Here is a 17946-nt window from a genome sequence, read left to right on the forward strand (position 1 = left end):
ACCTCCCGGTGGAATGGTGTATTTGAAAGGTCAGTATTTCCATATTTCCTATTGTTCGTATGAAACAGAATCATTGCATCTGCCAAGGTATTGAATGCAAAAAAAAGGGGTATACAAAAATGGGGATTTATAAAATGTATGAAGTATCAAAATGACATATAGTGGTATTGTTTGAAGCTTCTTTTAAAATGTGACATATGAAAACTTAATTAATGTCCTTACAGTTTGCACTTTGCACCAATCTTACACTTTCACAGGGTGATAAAGAAGTTCAAGTGTTTGAACAGGTGTTTGACTACAAAATTATTTACTGCTGTTGACAGAGCAAACATCCTGCCACACCCTGATAACTGTTACTATCCTCTGGCTTCAGGATGGTTCTGAGATATGACTTTTAAAATAAGTGCTTTTCATTAAATTCAAAATGAGATCATGCATTTTGTCTATGAATATCAAACGCAGCATATTTAAAAGAGCAACATCTTGACCAAATCTTTCTTAGCTCAAGGCCACTGCGAAGATAAAAGAAGGTATTGTACCGTGCAGTGAGAAACCGAGAACCTCTTTAGTACCCACAAGCACACACTGCATTATTTATGAAAAGCAGTGCTTCTGATTTGAGACTGAAGCTTTGGGCTGTGTGTGTGTCACTCATGTAAAAAAAAAAAGGCCAGGGAAGGGTTTGTTATTTCAGATGATTCTCTGCTGAATCTGTGTCTGATAAGAAATGCAGATGCAGTGATCTGTCCATGTCTCCATGCACACAAGTCATTTTCACTTTTGTAAAAAGAGACAGAGGAAGACACAAGGCAGAGCACTGTTAAAAACACAAAATGTGGCAAGACATTCATAGAACAATGCCCTTCAAAAAACTGAATTTATATGATCATGACATTCTACCTTTCCTCAAAAATACAAATAGATTTTAAGGTTTTACTTTTGATTTAGATAGCAAGTGACTTATCAATATCAATTATGCATGTCATTTTGGTCACATGGGGTAAAGTATTTTATTGTTTTCAGCTGTGTCCACCCTGCAGTGACAGTTATGTTGAATGTTAGTAATAGTAGCCTAAATGTTCATGAAGAAAGAACTCAATGCTCAGATTTTACAGTTGCATAATGGCATGGTTTTGAATCAATATGACCTTTCAGTGCCATGTACAGACCTTGGATTGAACACTGGAAGGAAACATTTGCTTTAAAGCAAAAATATGTAATTATAAGTGACGGTCTTTTAACCTAAGCGTAATACCCAGATCACAGTATTTATGTGCAACATGTTTTAAAAGTGTATCTGTTATATGCATATCCATAATGAAAATGTCCTCTCAGTTTGCCAAATGAAGCAGCCACCAATGATTGTATTCAGCTGCACCAGTGCAAACTGCAATAAAGTAGCCCTGGAGTTTCCACATAGTTCAAGAGGCTACAGCATAGCAGTAAGGAACGTTGACTTTGATTTTAAAGTAATGGCTGGCAGCTTGGTTTGTAAGATTTATCTTGTCATGTAAAGGTAGAGAGATTTTGTTCAAATGGGCTACCACAGATAATGGGTTAACTTTGCTCTTATTCAGTTGTATACTTCCCTTATTTAGGCTATCTATGAGGGACAATGTCGATTTGCAGGGCTAGATCTTATCTGCACATTACTATGCTGACACCACAGCCTACTTTACAAATTAACTCCTGGAAATGCTCCTTTTTTCTATTCTGAAATGTCACAGAAAGAAAAAGTAAAAGTAATACAAAATACAACAAAACCCTGTTTAATTCGTTTAAGGTGACAGTGACCCAGCAGGCATAACATAACGATACATTGCAGTTAATTGGAACCAAGACATGAGTATTTTTAAACTAAATGAAAGAGGGGCCTACTGGGAACAATTAGCTTAGCTTCAGGGGTTGACCAATAGTGAAGGGTGTAGGAAGGCGTGTTGATATTCCTATTAACCGGCTCATAAACAGTAGACCTATATTTGACACCCGTACACAGCCTGGAGTTGCAATACGGTAAACGCCTCAACTGCCTTATTTTCTGACACAAAAAGCAGACCTTGTAGCCTTCCTGCTGTGTAGCCTACCTGGCTTTACGGGCTTGAACAGACAGGTAGGCAGTTAGCTTCTTTGTTTGCTTGCTGTGACGGATACGCGCCTGCGTGCACGCGCCCTTTATTACACACACAGGTGAGCTCAGTTCAGGACATGAGGACGCACAGGTAGAGGTCGAAGTTTGACGTCAATACCGAAAGTAACAGAAATATCAAAGATGTACGTTTACTCCTTTCTGTTGTTATGAGAAAGCATGGCGGGCGTAAGTCTGTTTTTTTTTTTTTATCACTCAACATTTTGAGTTAATTGAAAGACTTCATACCGCGAGCCTTAAAGACTCACAGCTAGTGTTGCTTATTGTAGCGTCACATTAAAGCGGATATTATGCCATTTAAATAGTTGATATCGTAGCAGGTGCTTTGAACGTTCAGTTGACTGTTGAAGCAACAGGTGAGGTCTGATTATTCCCTGTTTTCTGTTTAACAGCTGCGGCGGGGTGATATGACAGCTGCAGCACAGAGCACTATCAACATGGAGGATTTTTTCACAAAGGTAAACTTCGTCTTTGTATTGACTCACGTCATCTCCAGCAGCTCAGTGTTTATACCTCGCTCCTGTGTGTGTAGGTGGGGGAGGTCAGAAGCCTCATCGAAAAGCTCTCCTGTCAAGCAGATGAGCTGGAGAGAAGACATGGAGCAATCCTTTCAAACCAAAACCAAGACAATAGTAAGTATAACAGAGCGCCATAACGAGAATACATTGTGCATACCTGGTTTTACAGTAGCTTAACCACGATCCAAACATATGTTCAATTGACAGTAAAGCAGATACTTGATGCCTTCAATCGTGCCAATTCTTTCAGAGATCTATATCCTGCTTCAGGGTAAACAACACTGAGAAGACAAACAGAGCAACAAAAACTAAGGGGGGAAAACTAAACAGCCTTTGACAAACACATTTTTATTTATTTTGTAGAGCACAACACACGTTTTTTGGGTAATGCAATGAAATAAGTCTTATACCAAGCACTTAATGTAGCTATTTTTAGGACTAAACTTGAGTTGAAACCCAGAATTCTAATATGATTTATTACATAGTTGTACCTAAAACAGCCTATCAACATAGTAACAATAACACTGTTACAGCCACAATTCCAATTTGGATTAAAGATGCTCTCCAGTCTTTAAGTAACTTAAGAGTGTTGGTCTGATCATCAGCTAAGTATCCGTATCAGTCTTAGAATAAACTTGTTAACGCCATTAATCAGTTGAACGCACAATACATTTAAAACCCAAGTATGATGATGAAATGCATTTCATTATGTCAAATTATTTCTTCAGTGAAGTGAAATTGATATGTTGTGCTCAGGAAAAAAAGAGGAACTGGAGCTGCTGAACAGTGAGACAAAGAAGAATGCCAACCTGGTCCGATCCAAGTTAAAATGTAAGTGAGGAGGCGATACTCTATATTTCTTGAATTTCAGCCAAAACACTTTCTGCACAGTGGATTTGGATTTGTCTCAGACAGCAGATGGGACATAACACAACCAGTCGTGGCGCTAAAGTTGTCATTGTACAATTTTTTTTTTTATCTGTATGTGGCTGTTTATCATTGTTCGGGACAATGAGGAAGAACTTACAACATTATCACGTCCTCTCTAGTGCTAAGGCTAACCCAGCTCATAGCATGGGATTTGACTTGCAAATGTATTTAAATTAAATTTTAAAGGCTTCTGTAGTCGACTCTAAAGAGTGAATACTAAAACCCAAACTGTAGTGGCATGCAGAATTCAATAAGAACTTTCTGTAACATATTCTCTTGTGTTGTCTTTGACTACATGCACTTTATTTCTGCATGAAAAGTGCGATTTCCTGCAGTCATTGTCACTGTAAATTGCTGTGGAAGTTCAGTGTTTCCCCTACCATTATATTGCCCCCCCCAAGGACAAGCAAAAAAAAAAAAAAAAAGATATTTTTTTTTTAAAGATTTTTTTTGTGCTTTTTGTGGCTTTATTGTAGGGATAGGATAGTGGATGGAGTCGGAAATCAGGGAAAGAAGTTATTTAAGGATACCTTTCCGATAGAAAAGGACATCTGTCATTAAAAGTAACGCATGTACACCCAGATTCCTTCAAGTGTTTGTGTCGTCGTGTCGTCATGTCGGCTTGTCCCCACCCCCCCAACGCTGTAAACCTAGGGCAAACACTGAAGTTACCAAAAATTAACAAAAATTCACAGTCAACACAGAAAACTGCCTGTGACTGCCAGGAATTTTCCGTAGATGCTGTGAGCAAAACAAAGCTTGGGATGTTCCTGACAGCTAATTTCCCTGTTGTTTCCTAAACAGAGTGTCTGATGGTCAGAAAACATAAAAAAACATAACTAAATAATACAGTCCTAAACAAAGTCCTAAACCATAGTATATGAAGCCTGTTTAATTGATATTTGAAACCATTCATCACATATTTGTAACCAAATAAATAATTGGTTATCTTAAAATGATGCAGAAATGTGCAGTACTTTTGGATGTGCATTACTTGGCAGGTAAACGATGTGAAATTGGTTTGACACAAGTGGCTAACGTTAGCAGTGCTGGACCCCTGTCCTTCAGCCCTCTTTGCTGGTTATGTCCACATGCCTGTGCTGAATGTGGATAACATGGCTCTGGTTTACTGGTTAAATGCCTCTTTGCCTGCACTGCTTCTCCAAGTCCTTAACTAGCATTGCTGCTAACGTTTATACTTTGCATTAACATCAATTATGGGTGATCAAGTGGATAGCCTGCAAGGCGGGAATGTACCCCAAATGCATCCTGAGGACTAATTCAAATCTGACACCTCAGACCGCAGCAGACCCAGGCTGGTTTGGTAGTGGAGACACTCATGAATCCTAGGCAGCATTAAGGACCAACCCCTTAAATCTGTCCCGTCCTCTGTGCTATTTTAAATCAGCAACAAAATCAACAAGTTGGTCCTGAATTTATGACACCATCTAACTTTATGCTTTGCATTTGCTGTTGTTGCCATGGTAATGTTCGTTGTGCTTCCTGCTTCAGTCAGCTTGCTTCCCTTTTTGGCTATTGTACCGTTCCACGTGACAATTCACAGAGTCTCTGCTTGGCCATCCTTGGTGTTCTCCCCACACAACTAAAATATTAAACACATTTAATATTTACGATTTCAAATCGGGGAGGCCCTGATTGTCTTAGGTTAAAATCACTCTTAACAAACCTCACACCACAGGAGAATCTGGCAAGATAATCTTTGTATGCATCAGATAGTCGGGCCTTTGCTGACTTTGGTCGGAAGGGGGAATCAGTCCCAAAACTGGCCTGGTTGTCTTGTAGTGTGTACCCCGCTTAAGACACAACATTTAACCATAATTGTGTGCCTATACTAATAATAATTAGTGTAGCCAATGAGCAAGGGTGAATAAATTTCATTAAGTTGTTTCATACACAGTTGAATGATGATTCTATGTTTGTTTCATATTATTTCTGTCTTATGTGTTTTTCTAGCAATGCAGAAAGATTCACCTGTCGATGAGAACAGTAGAAGTACTTCAGTGATCCAGCGGATTCACAACAACCAGGTCCTGTCACATTTTTATTTCCTCTGATCAGCCGGGTGTATATAGACAAGTCAGCGCTAAAGTTATCCCATTCCATCCCAGCCATCATTTCAAAGAGGCTCCAACCTCTTGCGTTCATTTATTTGCTTTTTAAATACTGGTTCCATAAAGTGATATAAAATTCTGTCGACTTCCTTTCACCAGCACTCTCATCTGACTCGGTGGTTTGCAGACGTCATGAGACGCTACCACAGGGCTCAAATCTCCTTCAGAGAGAAATGCAAGGCACGGATTCAGAGACAGCTGGAGATTGGTGAGTTGCCAAAAATATAAAGACTTGTTTCTCCTCCCTTCTTGTGTCAGCAGAGTACATATCACAAACCAAAATCTTATCAGACTAGTGAAGTTATTGTATTTCAGGGAGGAAGGAGCCCCTGCCCTCCCTCTCGCTATTTATTGCATACACATTTTTTGTGTCATTGTATCATGTATCAAACATTTTCCTCTTCAGATCCCACACACACTGCTGTTTAAATCAACACCATACTGTACCTTTTTGATTTTGGATTGGAGAAAATAGAACAGCAGCAGAGAAGAGCCTAGGTGTAATTACACCATCTTGTGGTGAACATCCAAAAACACGTTACATTGGATACTTTCTGCCTTGTCAGCACACACTTCTTGGTTGTTTTTTTGTGAAGACTCAACGCCTGACGATGGAATCTGTCACTGCCAATGTCTCCCTTTTCTAAATGAGACATGAATATGCATTTTTTGATGGGGAACTTAAGCCTGCACACATCCCTCTAAAATGATGTCATGGTATTTATGATTGCTTTCTGTTTATTTCAGTTGATAAAGTGACAACAGATGCAGAGTTGGAGGACATGCTGCACCGTGACAATCTTACCATCTTTATATCTAATGTAAGAGGATCATTTTTTTATTCAGAAAAAAACACAAAACATGGCTATGTAAAGAAGAATAAGTGACAAAAAAAACCTTTATAGTGAAAGTCTTGCACTTCAATAGTGTCTTTTCATAATAACAACTGTCCAATAATAAGAAAAATCTACTTAAGGAATGTTTTTGATGTTGCTGCAATAGACAGTGAAGCTAATAAGATAATGATTATAAATCAACTTCTGTCTGTCACAGATCAACTCTAATCGTCAAGTTTCAAGCGAGGCTCTGAGTGAGATTGAATCTCGCCATCAGGACATCATCTGCCTGGAGTCCAGCATGAAAGAGCTGCACGAGGTGTTTGCTGACATGGCCATGCTGTTGGAGATTCAGGTAAGACAGCTGCCTCAAAATGAGTGTATGAATGAATATGTTTTTATTCTGATCATTCATTAAAATATAAGAAGAATAAAAAAAATTAAATATTCCACATACAGAAACAAAAGAAAATCATGTACACTGCTCCATTTCACAAAAGAAAATTTAAAAAAACCTAACCTACCTGACCTAAGAATGGAACCGGCTGAAGCTCAAGCCTTATTTCTGCCTGCCTTATTTCTGCCTATCTTATACAAGACAATCAATAATATATCCCAGAACAATATAGCAATACAACAATGAAAGCACAAAAGGAGATAAACTCTGAAGTTCAGTTTTTTTTTAAACTCTGCAGATAACTGCACAATTAACTCATCACTCAGGCTGTTCTGTAGTTTCACCCCAAAAACTGAATCCCATCTATATTGTGTTATGTCAACTTCAATCAATCAACTTTTATTTGTATAGCGTCAACTCATAACAAGTGTTATCTCGAGACACTTTACAAGAAGCAGGTAAAATACCTTACTCATTGTCTGTTAACATTACAAAAGAGCAGGTAAAAAGACCTTACTCATTGTTATGTTACAAAAAGCAGGTAAAAGACCTTACTTATTGCTATGTTACAAAGATCCGGCCTATCCATCATGAGCACTTTAGCAAAGCAGCAAAAGTTACAGTGGTAAGAAAAAACTGCCTTATTAAAAGGCAGAAATCTTCGGCCGGATCCCCGGCTCATGACGAAACAGTCTTCACAGGCCTAGACTGCGCCGGGCTTGGAAAGGGATAGGGGGAGAGATGGGATAAGATGCAGGAAGAGGGATAGAGAGCAAGGGGGTGGGGGGAGGTAGACCGTCCATCAGCAATCCGGTGGGGAGGGGAGGGGGTGTGGGGGGTTGTTCTGGCAGGCCGCCAACCCACGATCCGGTGGGGAGGGGGTAGTGGTGGGGTGGGGGTTGTTCTGGCAAGCCGTCAACCGACGATCTTGAGGAGCCTAGGAGAGCTCAAGAGCTCCCAGGAAAGTAGGTGGTTAGTGACTGTTATGTGTTATGTGTTATTATGTCCTGTAGGTTCTCGCTTTACAAGCAAAATACATTTTAGAGTGCAAGATTTTATGGATGTAGTATTAGCTTTATTTATGACTAACAGCTCTTTTCTGGAGCTTAATTAAGGGATCCATGTTTGTTTTATACACATTTCCTAAGACCTCAACAGTTTGTCATATATGGCATAATAAGCGAGCAATATTCTTATTTAATAGGTCCTTTATTTTGTAAAGAGTTTGATCTGTGATCACTCCTAGAGATGTTGTTTCATAGACTCTATTTCAACTCCCATTTAATTTCAATTTACTTCAAACTCAGCCTTATCACCACCAAACACCATACATTTATTTTTTTCTTTATTTAGTGATTCTAACTTTGATTTCACTTACACACTCCACCACATTGTCAATAAAAGTTGTCATATCACCAATTACCTACATTTTAAATCAGAGTTTAACACCCCCCTCCCCTTTTATTTGACCTTTTTGCCGAAACATTTCATAACCCTTTACACTAATAATATTTAAAATCCATAGGAATATTCTAATAGAAGTGGATCTAGGTCATTGTCTCACAGCCTTTCCTAACAGCACGTGACCTGAGTGCGCGGCAGAGACTAAATCAGCTTGATTCTATTATTTCCTATTGGAGTGTTCTAACTGCTCCTGAGCCACGCAGCGTGTTCTGTTTGGACACAGTGTAACTTATAAAGTTTGTAATCTTGAAACTTAACATTTGAGTATTCACACATATTCTTATTGTAAAATGAAACACTCAAAAACAACATTTCACCTTGATAGTATTTCCCCATTATTCCACTTTCCTACCATGAACCTCATTTTCATTTGTATTGATCAAGCTGTTGTATATCTCTAATACTAATGCCTAGTAATACAAAGGTGTACTGATGCCATGACTCTTATTAATTGTGTTTTTCTTGAATCAGGGGGAGTTGATCAACAACATTGAAAAGAATGTGACAAGTGCTGCAGAATATGTAGACGTGTCAAAAGCAGAAACCTATAAAGCAGTCTCGTACAAGAAAAACCCATACAAGATAGCATCAATGCCGAGCTTCTTGAAAACCTTCAAGAGGCAAGCAAGCACTAAAACGGCAAACGATCAGAAAACCTCAGAGGCAAACCATGACTCAGCTCCTGAACCGGTTTGAAGAGAGACTGCACCAAGTATCACAATCCACATCAAAGCCTGTGCCTGATGGAAAAAACACTTTTCATCTGATATAAGGCGCAGTACCTGTCTGCCGCCTCAGATGCATTTTTTCCTCAAGGATACTGTGGAGCCTGTTTTTTGGAATTTTTAAATGGTGATTAGGACGCTTGTGTTAATGACCAATCAAATGAAAGTGTTTAGATGTTTAGGACAAGCCTTAAAATGAGGAAACCTAAGGATCAAAGTGTGAAACCTATAATAAATTAGTTTGTTATTCACTGTTCACTGAGTTAAATCCTCAGATTAAAGCTTATTCCATTGTCATATCAAGAATTGTATTTGTTCAAACAATTCTCCAAATCTCCTTCTGTTTTAATCTGTTCCTCAGTTCATTCTCAGAGGTAGCCGATGTTCCTCTCAGTGGCCAATAGGGGGCATGACAACATTAGAAAAGAGACTGTAAACAAGGCTCATTTCACATTCTTCCTGAACTGTGATATTTGTGTTTTAGTCTAAATCTTTTGTTTTATACTTATACAATGTATTGTGTTTATGTTGTCTGACATGTTTTTCGATAAATTAAGGCTGATAAAAATCCCCAAATAAACCTGTGTGGTAATACTACTGTACACAATGTGCTTTATTGTAACTGGAAAATGAGAGAGGGGAGAGGATTTGGTGACTACAAATGGAACAATCATATGACACATTCAAAAACATTGATATCAAATTCTATAGCTGCTCCAGACTCAATGGTTTTTGCCACATAGATGCATTGTGGTGTCAGTCCACCACTTTGTCTGTAATAGCTTTAGAAACTATTGAGTAAAGTTCAATTATATTACCTGTTATTAAGGATTCTATCCAATGCAAATATTGTGTCGCTCCCCAAGAACCTAATAAGACTAACATCATCCTAAATTGTGTTTTGTGTTTATTGATGTGTCTAATTAGTAATGTCTGCATGCTATTATGCTTTATCACTAACACATAGTTAACAATTTCTTGCACAACATCAGGTCTTTAACATCATTTCTTTGAGCAATGAAGTGAACTGACAGAATTTAGTGGAAAAATTACAATGTTCAAAAGTCTATAAATATAGCTTCAGACCATTTAGTCTAAAATGCTTAAACTTAAGTATACATCATAAGAAACATGTCCACATGAAAACAGCATGATTGCCAAAAGATGCAATGTTTAAAAAAAAAAAAAACATAAATTAAAAAAAAAAAAAAAAACAGTACTACATGTAGTTAAATACTAGTATACATACAGATGGGTTGGAAATTAAAAGGACAACAAAGTGTTTTTTGTCACCTGTTTGTAGGTCAAACAGACTGATAGCAATATTTTACTGCTTAAAAATAATTATTGGCATTTGCAATTCTGTTGATATAACTGTATAGTCGAGGAAAGGTAAAAGATTTTTCCTGCATCATGGGAATGCTGCCAAGATGAACCCACTGACTTCTCTCTCTCTCTCTCTCTCTCTCTCTCTCTCTCTCTCTCTCTCTCTCTCTCTCTCTCTCTCTCTCCTCTCCCTCTCTCTCTCTCTCTCCCTCTCTCTCTCTTCCTCCTGGATTAGATTTCACAGCACCTTTGCTCTTTGCTGAAACAAGTAATTTCCAAATTGGAAACTGAAGGAGGAATAGATAAGGATGACAATGTAATTTGAAGAAAGACAGGGTGGGAAGAGACATGAGCAGATAAGACAAAAATGAACAGACACAGATTTACATAAAAACAAGGTTTCTCTTTATTGGTGGTGCCACGATTTTGAGCCTTCAACATTTGGACTTGACCACAATTTTAAAAGGGCTGAGTGGCGTGTGGCTGTAAAGACAGGGGTCCAGCTGTCTGCTTTAATTAACAGGTCATCCCTATGTGTGTCTAATTTAAACAAAAAGGGCTAATGTGCTGAAATCGGCCTGTGTACCAAAAAACCATAAACATTTCCCCTGTTGGAATGGACTACAAAGAGGGACCAATGGATGGCAGGAGAGCTTAAAGGATGAGGGGGGGAACAGTCTGTTTTTTCTGCCTACTCATGGAGCAGGCTTACTTCTTGGCTTTTCCCTGGGCCGCCACAGCCTCCATGGCCTTCTTTACTGTTTCCTCATCACCGAGGAAGGACATTGGCTTAATGGGCTTCAGGTCTGCATCCAGCTCGTACACAATTGGGATTCCTGTTGGCAGGTTCAGCTCCATGATGGCTGCATCAGACATACCTGGACAGACGGGTGGAGATGGACATGCAGATCAGCAGGCAGTACAGAGGGGATGTAACTGATACTATAACAGGCTGTCTGGGGCCTAGCTAGACAGAAAGGACAATGATCTTATGTAATAAAAGCAGAGCATGGGGCAGGTTTTTTTTATGTGTGACTATTTAAAGTCATTTTGATTCCCTAAGAAATTCAATCTACTTCTTCATCTCTAGGACATCTAGTATTATTGTTATCTGACGTTTACTTTTGCCCTTGAGTCTCTCTGGATGTTTAAGTCCCTTATCCATGTCTGGCCACTCCTTGAAAAAGTACAACCTTTCTACATAAAGGTCGTGACTGTAACGAGAACCAGGCTCCTGACCCTCTTCCCCCGTCCCTGAGCTCTGACAGTCCCAGCATGCTATTTTTAGACACTGTAACCCACAACTGTGTTTGTGTGTGTGTGAGTGTCTGCAGCTATTTAAGACCTGGCCTTGTATGCAAATCCAGACAAAGTTATTTTTGCTTGCTATTTGTCATTGGGTGATGTTAAATATTTGATGTTAGTGTTCGACTCTTCTTGAAGCCCTTCTTCATCAGGTTTTTTTTTAAGCTTTGTCCAGCCACAGACAGGAATGCTCACCTTCTAAGTGCTTGACAATGCCACGGAGACTGTTGCCATGGGCAGCGATGATGACATTCTTTCCCGCCTTGATTTCAGGGGCAATGACATCGTTCCAGAAAGGCAAGGCACGGGCGATGGTGTCCTTTAATGATTCACATGTTGGGAGCTCACCAGGCTTCAGATTCTTGTAGCGACGGGACTGTAGGAAGAAACAATCAGTAGATGGCTTACTACAAGTACAATACAACAACATACAACTTATCATTAAGGCTGGTGAACAAACACTGGAGCACTAATCATCATCTAATTCATTTTAATGAATTGGAAACTGCTCTTTCAATTAGATTCATTTGTGAGAGTAGTCATAGTAATTGCTCAAACTCAATTATGGAATACCTTACACTGTGTAAGTTCGGCATAGACTCACCTCACTGATGATTTTGTTGTAAGCGTGGTCCTTGTCCATGGGTGGAGGTGGGGTGTCAAAGGAACGGCGCCAGATCTTCACCTGCTCCTCTCCGTGCTTTTCAGCCGTCTCGGCTTTGTTAAGACCAGTGAGGCCTCCATAGTGACGCTCATTCAGACGCCAGGTACGAATCACAGGCAGCCACATCTGGTCCGTGCCTTCCATTATGGTCCACAGGGTCTTGACAGCACGTTTCAGTACCGAGGTGTAGCACACATCAAACTTGAGGCCGGCCTCCTTGATAGCCAGGGCCCCGCGCTTGGCCTCCTCCATACCCTTCTCACTGAGGTCAGCATCAAACCAGCCGCAGAAACGGTTCTCCTGGTTCCAGGCGCTCTCACCATGGCGGACAATAACCAAACGATGTGCAGCAGCCATGCTTACAGTGTGTCTTCTTGGTATACTTCAAACCAAACACAGTACCCTCAGCCCTTCTAAGTTGTGCACACAGACACACTGACTGACCAACAGTGAGCCAGAGCCGGCATACCAAACTGTTTTTATAGTGACAGGCCTCTGTTACATTCCACCTGTGAGAGGCTGTCACACTCTGATGGACATACAAGCCCAGCCAATACTCAGTCCTCTGCTGGGCTGCTGGGACATGTGGTGGCTGGGAAGGCCAGAGGTCAGACATAAAGCCAAAATAGCAACATGACTTTTAAACTGAGATCTGTGGAACAAAAGTGTAAAGATCAGAGAGGCACCCTCCAGCCTGAGATGAACAGGTCCATCACTGAGAGAGAAACTGGAGCTTATTAGGAGTTTGTATGTTTAGGAAAGTCAAGTGAAAGTGTCAGTAAGTTTGCTCACAGGGCATTAGTTGAGTGTGTAACAATGACAATGAGATTCAACGGTGTGTTGGGGGGAGAAACTCTGTGCAACATGTTGCCAAAACAAAGCTGAACATACAGTATGTGCATTGTTAAATGTCACAGCGCCAATGTTACTGTATGCCCATGTCAAATAAAAAGTTTAATAAATACAATAAATATGATGCAGCTTCTTTTCTCACCAGTGTTACTGCTATGTGTAACAGTTATGGTTAATACAATTGAGACTAAAAGTTTAGCAAGGTAAGGCTAAAAGAACATCAGTAGCCATTAACAGGAGTGATTAAAAGTTATAACTTCTCCTAAGATCTCAAGCAATTTCATGACCTTGTTCAACTTGTAAAATCATCTAAACAAACAATCTGTCAGTTTATGTAAAATCCTTGGCAGGAAGAGGACTGTACAACGTGTCATTTCTTTACATCACCTCTGGGAGTCACTGTAATATCATTTACAACCATTGATTCTACATGCATAAAGCAACAAGTCACTCCATATCAAGCAAAACCAAGACAGACTGCATGGCCCTCAATCTTTTTTAAGGTGTCAGAATGTGTAGGAAAGACACTACAAAAGAGCAGGTAAGACTCATCGTTATGTTAGAAAAAGCAGGTAAAAGACCTTACTTAATGCTATATTACAAAGACCCGGCTTAATACATCATAAGCACTTTAGCAAAGCAGCAAAAGTTACATTGATAAGAAAAAAACGGCCTTATTAAAAGACAGAAATCTTCAGGCCGGAACAGACTTCACAGGCCTAGACTGCACCGGGCTAATCAAGACAATAAACTAATTAATTATGGATCTGAGTCATTGTGTGAAACAAAGGTCAAGATCAAAGGTCAAGATAAAATAATACATCATTCCAGACTTGCAAAAACGCATCAGATTTCTGAGATTTCTTGAGGTCGAACTTGCAGAATAGTTTAATGTATTAATTCCCAACTGCATATGAGTCGGCAAATAAGAATGGCATTTCTGTTACTGAAATTTGACAGTGCAAAAGAGAGCAGGTTCATTCTTTGTCTTGAATGGATTGGTTTCAGCTGTCTAGCACTTCTGCTATCTATCATGCTAAGCCTCATAGGATGCCATGAAGTTTAAAAGAGCAACTTGCATCAGAAGACAGAATGTTGGAAACAGTATGGCATCAGTTCACAGTCCATATATCGCAAGTTGGCATGACTGAGTAAACTCTTATGGGGCATTTAAGGAAGGAATGTTCAAATGTTGTCTTTCTTTTTGTAATTTTTCACATCAGGTTCACATTTCCTTCAGATATGATCTACAAAGTAAGTACAATTTCAATCAGCCCCATTGTTATTCAACCAACATTTCTAAATGTTACTTTTTTTGCATCGGTAACTGTTACTTTAAGAATACACTTAACATAAATAATTGCACATGATAATAAAAATAATGAAAGCCATATATTATCCAGTACCATTGATGATATGCTATGCTGGGAAGCAGTGGTGCACTCAAACCTAGAGGACAGAGATAAAAGTGCTGATTAAGCTTTGAAAGCAAAGCCATCCAGAGCTGTACCATCAGGCAAAGTCGATGTCTCCTGTCACTGCCAATCAAATTATGATCTATATATAGAAAAAGAGAAGAAATAGAATAGTCTGCACATTATTAATAAATAACCAGGCGAAGGGCCCAAGCTATACCTTGTGATCAAAGAAAATAATCAGATATTTGTGATGTACATAGGATGATGCTGGTGGCCTTTATGATGCAGTTCTATATGTGGTACTCATGTTAATAAAATGAGTAAGAAAGCATTGCTATCAATGTTGAGATAACAGAGCATCAGAAGCCATAGCTGTGTGCTATACAGAACCCCGAAGCCTCTAAGCTCTTTAAGTGCTTAGTTTTTGTTTAATTGCATATCTCAATTTTCTTGAGTCTTGCAAACCCTAGTAAAAAAGCATTTCCTAACAAAAGACTGTATAAACCTCTGGTGAAGAAAAGGGTAAAGAAAAGAGTAGAAAGAGTAAGCCCTCAGAAGTCAGCGGTCATGTCTCACATGGTTCTGGTGCATTGTATTCATCTGAGGAGCTGTAAACATGGATCTGGCATTGAGAATGAAGATAAGCAACGGAATAGAAGAGAATCTTGATTGTCCACTAGAGGTGGATATTTGCTTCAGGCTCTCCAGATACATGATAAAACAATATAAAAACTCTCAGTAAGTCAATAACACAGACAACATTGCAGCTAGATTTACACTTTAAAAGCAATTCATATCATGGTTCAGATCTCATCTGTCATGTTGTAAGAGTAAGGCTGTTTACTGCACTTGGGATAAATTACTTCTTAAGTATATTTTTAGTTGCCAGAGGGAATCTATAACTCCTCCCAGAGCTCAGAGGCTCAAACTGGCAAATTAGAGAATGTGAATTATCTTCTAGGATACTCCTCGCTTTCTTCCTTCTCCTTTCATTGAATAGTTGAGACAGAGGTTTTTGTGGTTTGCTCACTCTATTGACACAATCTTAGAGAGTTTCTTCTTGAGTTAGACGTGTACACCAGTTTTAAATGTGCTGACTGACACCAAGGCCACTTACTTTCTTTCTTTCTTTCTTTCTTTCTTTCTTCCACACTTTCAGACAAAGGAGATACATTTGCTGTGAGCTTTTATTGAAGATATACTCTGTATTTTCAGGGAAGCTCAGCTGGCAGTTCTAAACTGTGCCAAGGTATACTCAAGTATTCCACAGTTTCAACAAATTGGCTGTCAAGTGAAACTGGCTCAGCTTATATATCTTGTTAAGTGCAGATAATTCATTCGTTTGTCTTGGCTACAGCCGGCTGGTGTGACACCATGTCTCCAGGGCCTTTATGCGGAGTGAATACGCAGCTTCACCAGAAGCCTTGTTTTTCTGTAACAGGCCTACAAGGGTCATATCATCTGCGTGTTTAAATGAGGTGAATTTTTTTTCCATTGATCTTAAATTCATTTGTAAATAGAGAAAATGACACAGGGGAAAGAACACAGCCTTTGGCAGCCAGTGCTGACTGTGAGCACATCTGACATGCTGCTCCTAACACAAACCCTAATTCACCATATTCAAGCTTTTAGTCAGAATGTGTGAAGGAACATACAGCATATATACAGTATACAGTGTGTTCGTGTGTGTCTGTATTTAAGTTTGTGTGCCCCTAGTGGCAAAAGGTAAGAATATGCCTTTGAGGTCAAACAGTATAGAACATTATTACTGTAAAATGACATGTAATTTTACACTTTTCCTTTGTGCAGACTTAGAGTTATATAAGTTCAGTAAGCAGAGCTGTATCTTACACTACAGAAAAGGATGAATAGTGGATTTTATTTTGAGTTTGGAGGCTTTGGAATTCATGCACAACAAGGTTTCTTTTTGGCCTGAGGAACAAGGATTTTTAAAAGCAGGAATTAAGTCATTAACAAAGCAACAACCTTTAAATCATCACTTTAAGTGAGCAAATGAGCTTGTGAAGCGATGTTCATTATCGACTTTCTTTCATTTCCCCAGGTCCTGTAAGCATCTTGTCTGCCAAGATGCAGACAAAATGCAGAATGTGGGACTGCTGTGAGGGTGGGAATGAGTGCACAGGGGAGTTTGTGTGATCACAAATGTTACGATGACTCAGGCTGCAGCAGAGTCCATGCAGATCCTCCTCCAGTCCCCCACCTTTCATTGCCTGCCTCCCCTCTGTTCAGGCACAGCACTGTCTGTGATCACAGAGGGCCATTGCTGCATATGCAAATGATTATATGAATCATGCAAATGCACAAAACAGAGAGAAAAAGAGACACTGCTGCAAAACGCTGCAATACACTTCTGTTAAACATGCTTCTTTAACAAGGTGAATTTCTTACCATTAACTCTACTCCATCCCTGCACACACACACACACACACACACACACACACACACACACACACACACACACACACGCACACACCTGACACACAAAGAATAAAAATGCATGTCAGCAACTTGGTGTAAAAGACCTGCCAGGGTATCTGAGCTGCAGAGGAGAGGTACTGTTCGCCTTTACACAACTGAAATACTAAACTAAAACATCTTCTTTCACGCAAAAAAAAAAAAAATAGACCCATTTTCTTTTTAATTATGAATCAATATTATTTTAAACATGTCACACAAAAAAAAACTCATAGCAACACATTTCATGTGTCTTATTTCATTGGTACAGTTAATTCAATGTAGTTATAATTCAGGATGATAAATCCCTACTAAATTACTGAAGGGTTCAGGACATGGAAAAACCAAACACTTCCATTTCTGCCTGTGTTTCTGCCTGCCTGTATATTTACTGTTAGTTTTCATAAGGTCCTTATGCAGAGCCAGAAGAAGTCAGACAACAACAAAGTTGTGAATGTGTCATTTAAAAGGAAATAAAAAAAAATTGAAATAGCTTAAGCAACAAACACAAATGGAATCTATTAAATTCATTTACAAACACCACATCATCAAGGTGGGCCTTATTGATGAAAATATAAGAAAATATAGAATTTATATTTGCAGTAGATTTGCAGATTTAGCAGTATTTCATTTCATAAGTTTGATAGTTTACCCATGTCTCTAACCTCTTACCTTTCTGTTCGGGTGGTGTTTTGTTTTTTAATCACTGCAGGTCTTTTGAGGTCGTGCCTGCAGTTCTGCTCGCCACCAGACGGAGA

The 17946-nt window shown here is 39.2% G+C and overlaps 2 protein-coding genes across 4 annotated transcripts; one reads left to right on the forward strand and one right to left on the reverse strand.

The window, feature by feature from the left end:
• Window positions 1-2054: 2054 nt before the first annotated feature.
• Window positions 2055-9604, forward strand: LOC132991957 (syntaxin-2-like). Of its 3 annotated transcripts, none has more exons than XM_061060989.1 (9): window positions 2055-2110; window positions 2539-2604; window positions 2679-2778; window positions 3421-3495; window positions 5569-5642; window positions 5826-5934; window positions 6474-6547; window positions 6780-6917; window positions 8895-9604. In XM_061060989.1, the coding sequence occupies exons 2-9, from the start codon at window positions 2554-2556 to the stop codon at window positions 9117-9119; spliced, it is 846 nt and encodes a 281-aa protein (XP_060916972.1). In that variant the 5' UTR covers window positions 2055-2110; window positions 2539-2553; the 3' UTR covers window positions 9120-9604. The 3 variants fall into 3 exon arrangements, with proteins under 3 accessions (XP_060916972.1, XP_060916970.1, XP_060916969.1); XM_061060987.1 differs by lacking the exon at window positions 2055-2110 and adding an exon at window positions 2178-2314 and having other exon boundaries at window positions 2467-2604; XM_061060986.1 differs by lacking the exon at window positions 2055-2110 and adding an exon at window positions 2178-2314.
• Window positions 9605-10856: 1252 nt separating this feature from the next.
• Window positions 10857-12892, reverse strand: pgam2 (phosphoglycerate mutase 2 (muscle)). Its single transcript, XM_061060990.1, has 3 exons — window positions 12384-12892; window positions 11975-12155; window positions 10857-11352 (listed from the first exon to the last, which is right to left on the reverse strand). Exons 1-3 carry the CDS (start codon window positions 12798-12800, stop codon window positions 11183-11185), a joined length of 768 nt encoding a protein of 255 aa, XP_060916973.1. The 5' UTR covers window positions 12801-12892; the 3' UTR covers window positions 10857-11182.
• Window positions 12893-17946: the final 5054 nt, after the last annotated feature.

Source organism: Labrus mixtus, chromosome 17, assembly GCF_963584025.1.
Source record: "Labrus mixtus chromosome 17, fLabMix1.1, whole genome shotgun sequence".
Taxonomy (NCBI): Eukaryota; Metazoa; Chordata; class Actinopteri; order Labriformes; family Labridae; genus Labrus; species Labrus mixtus.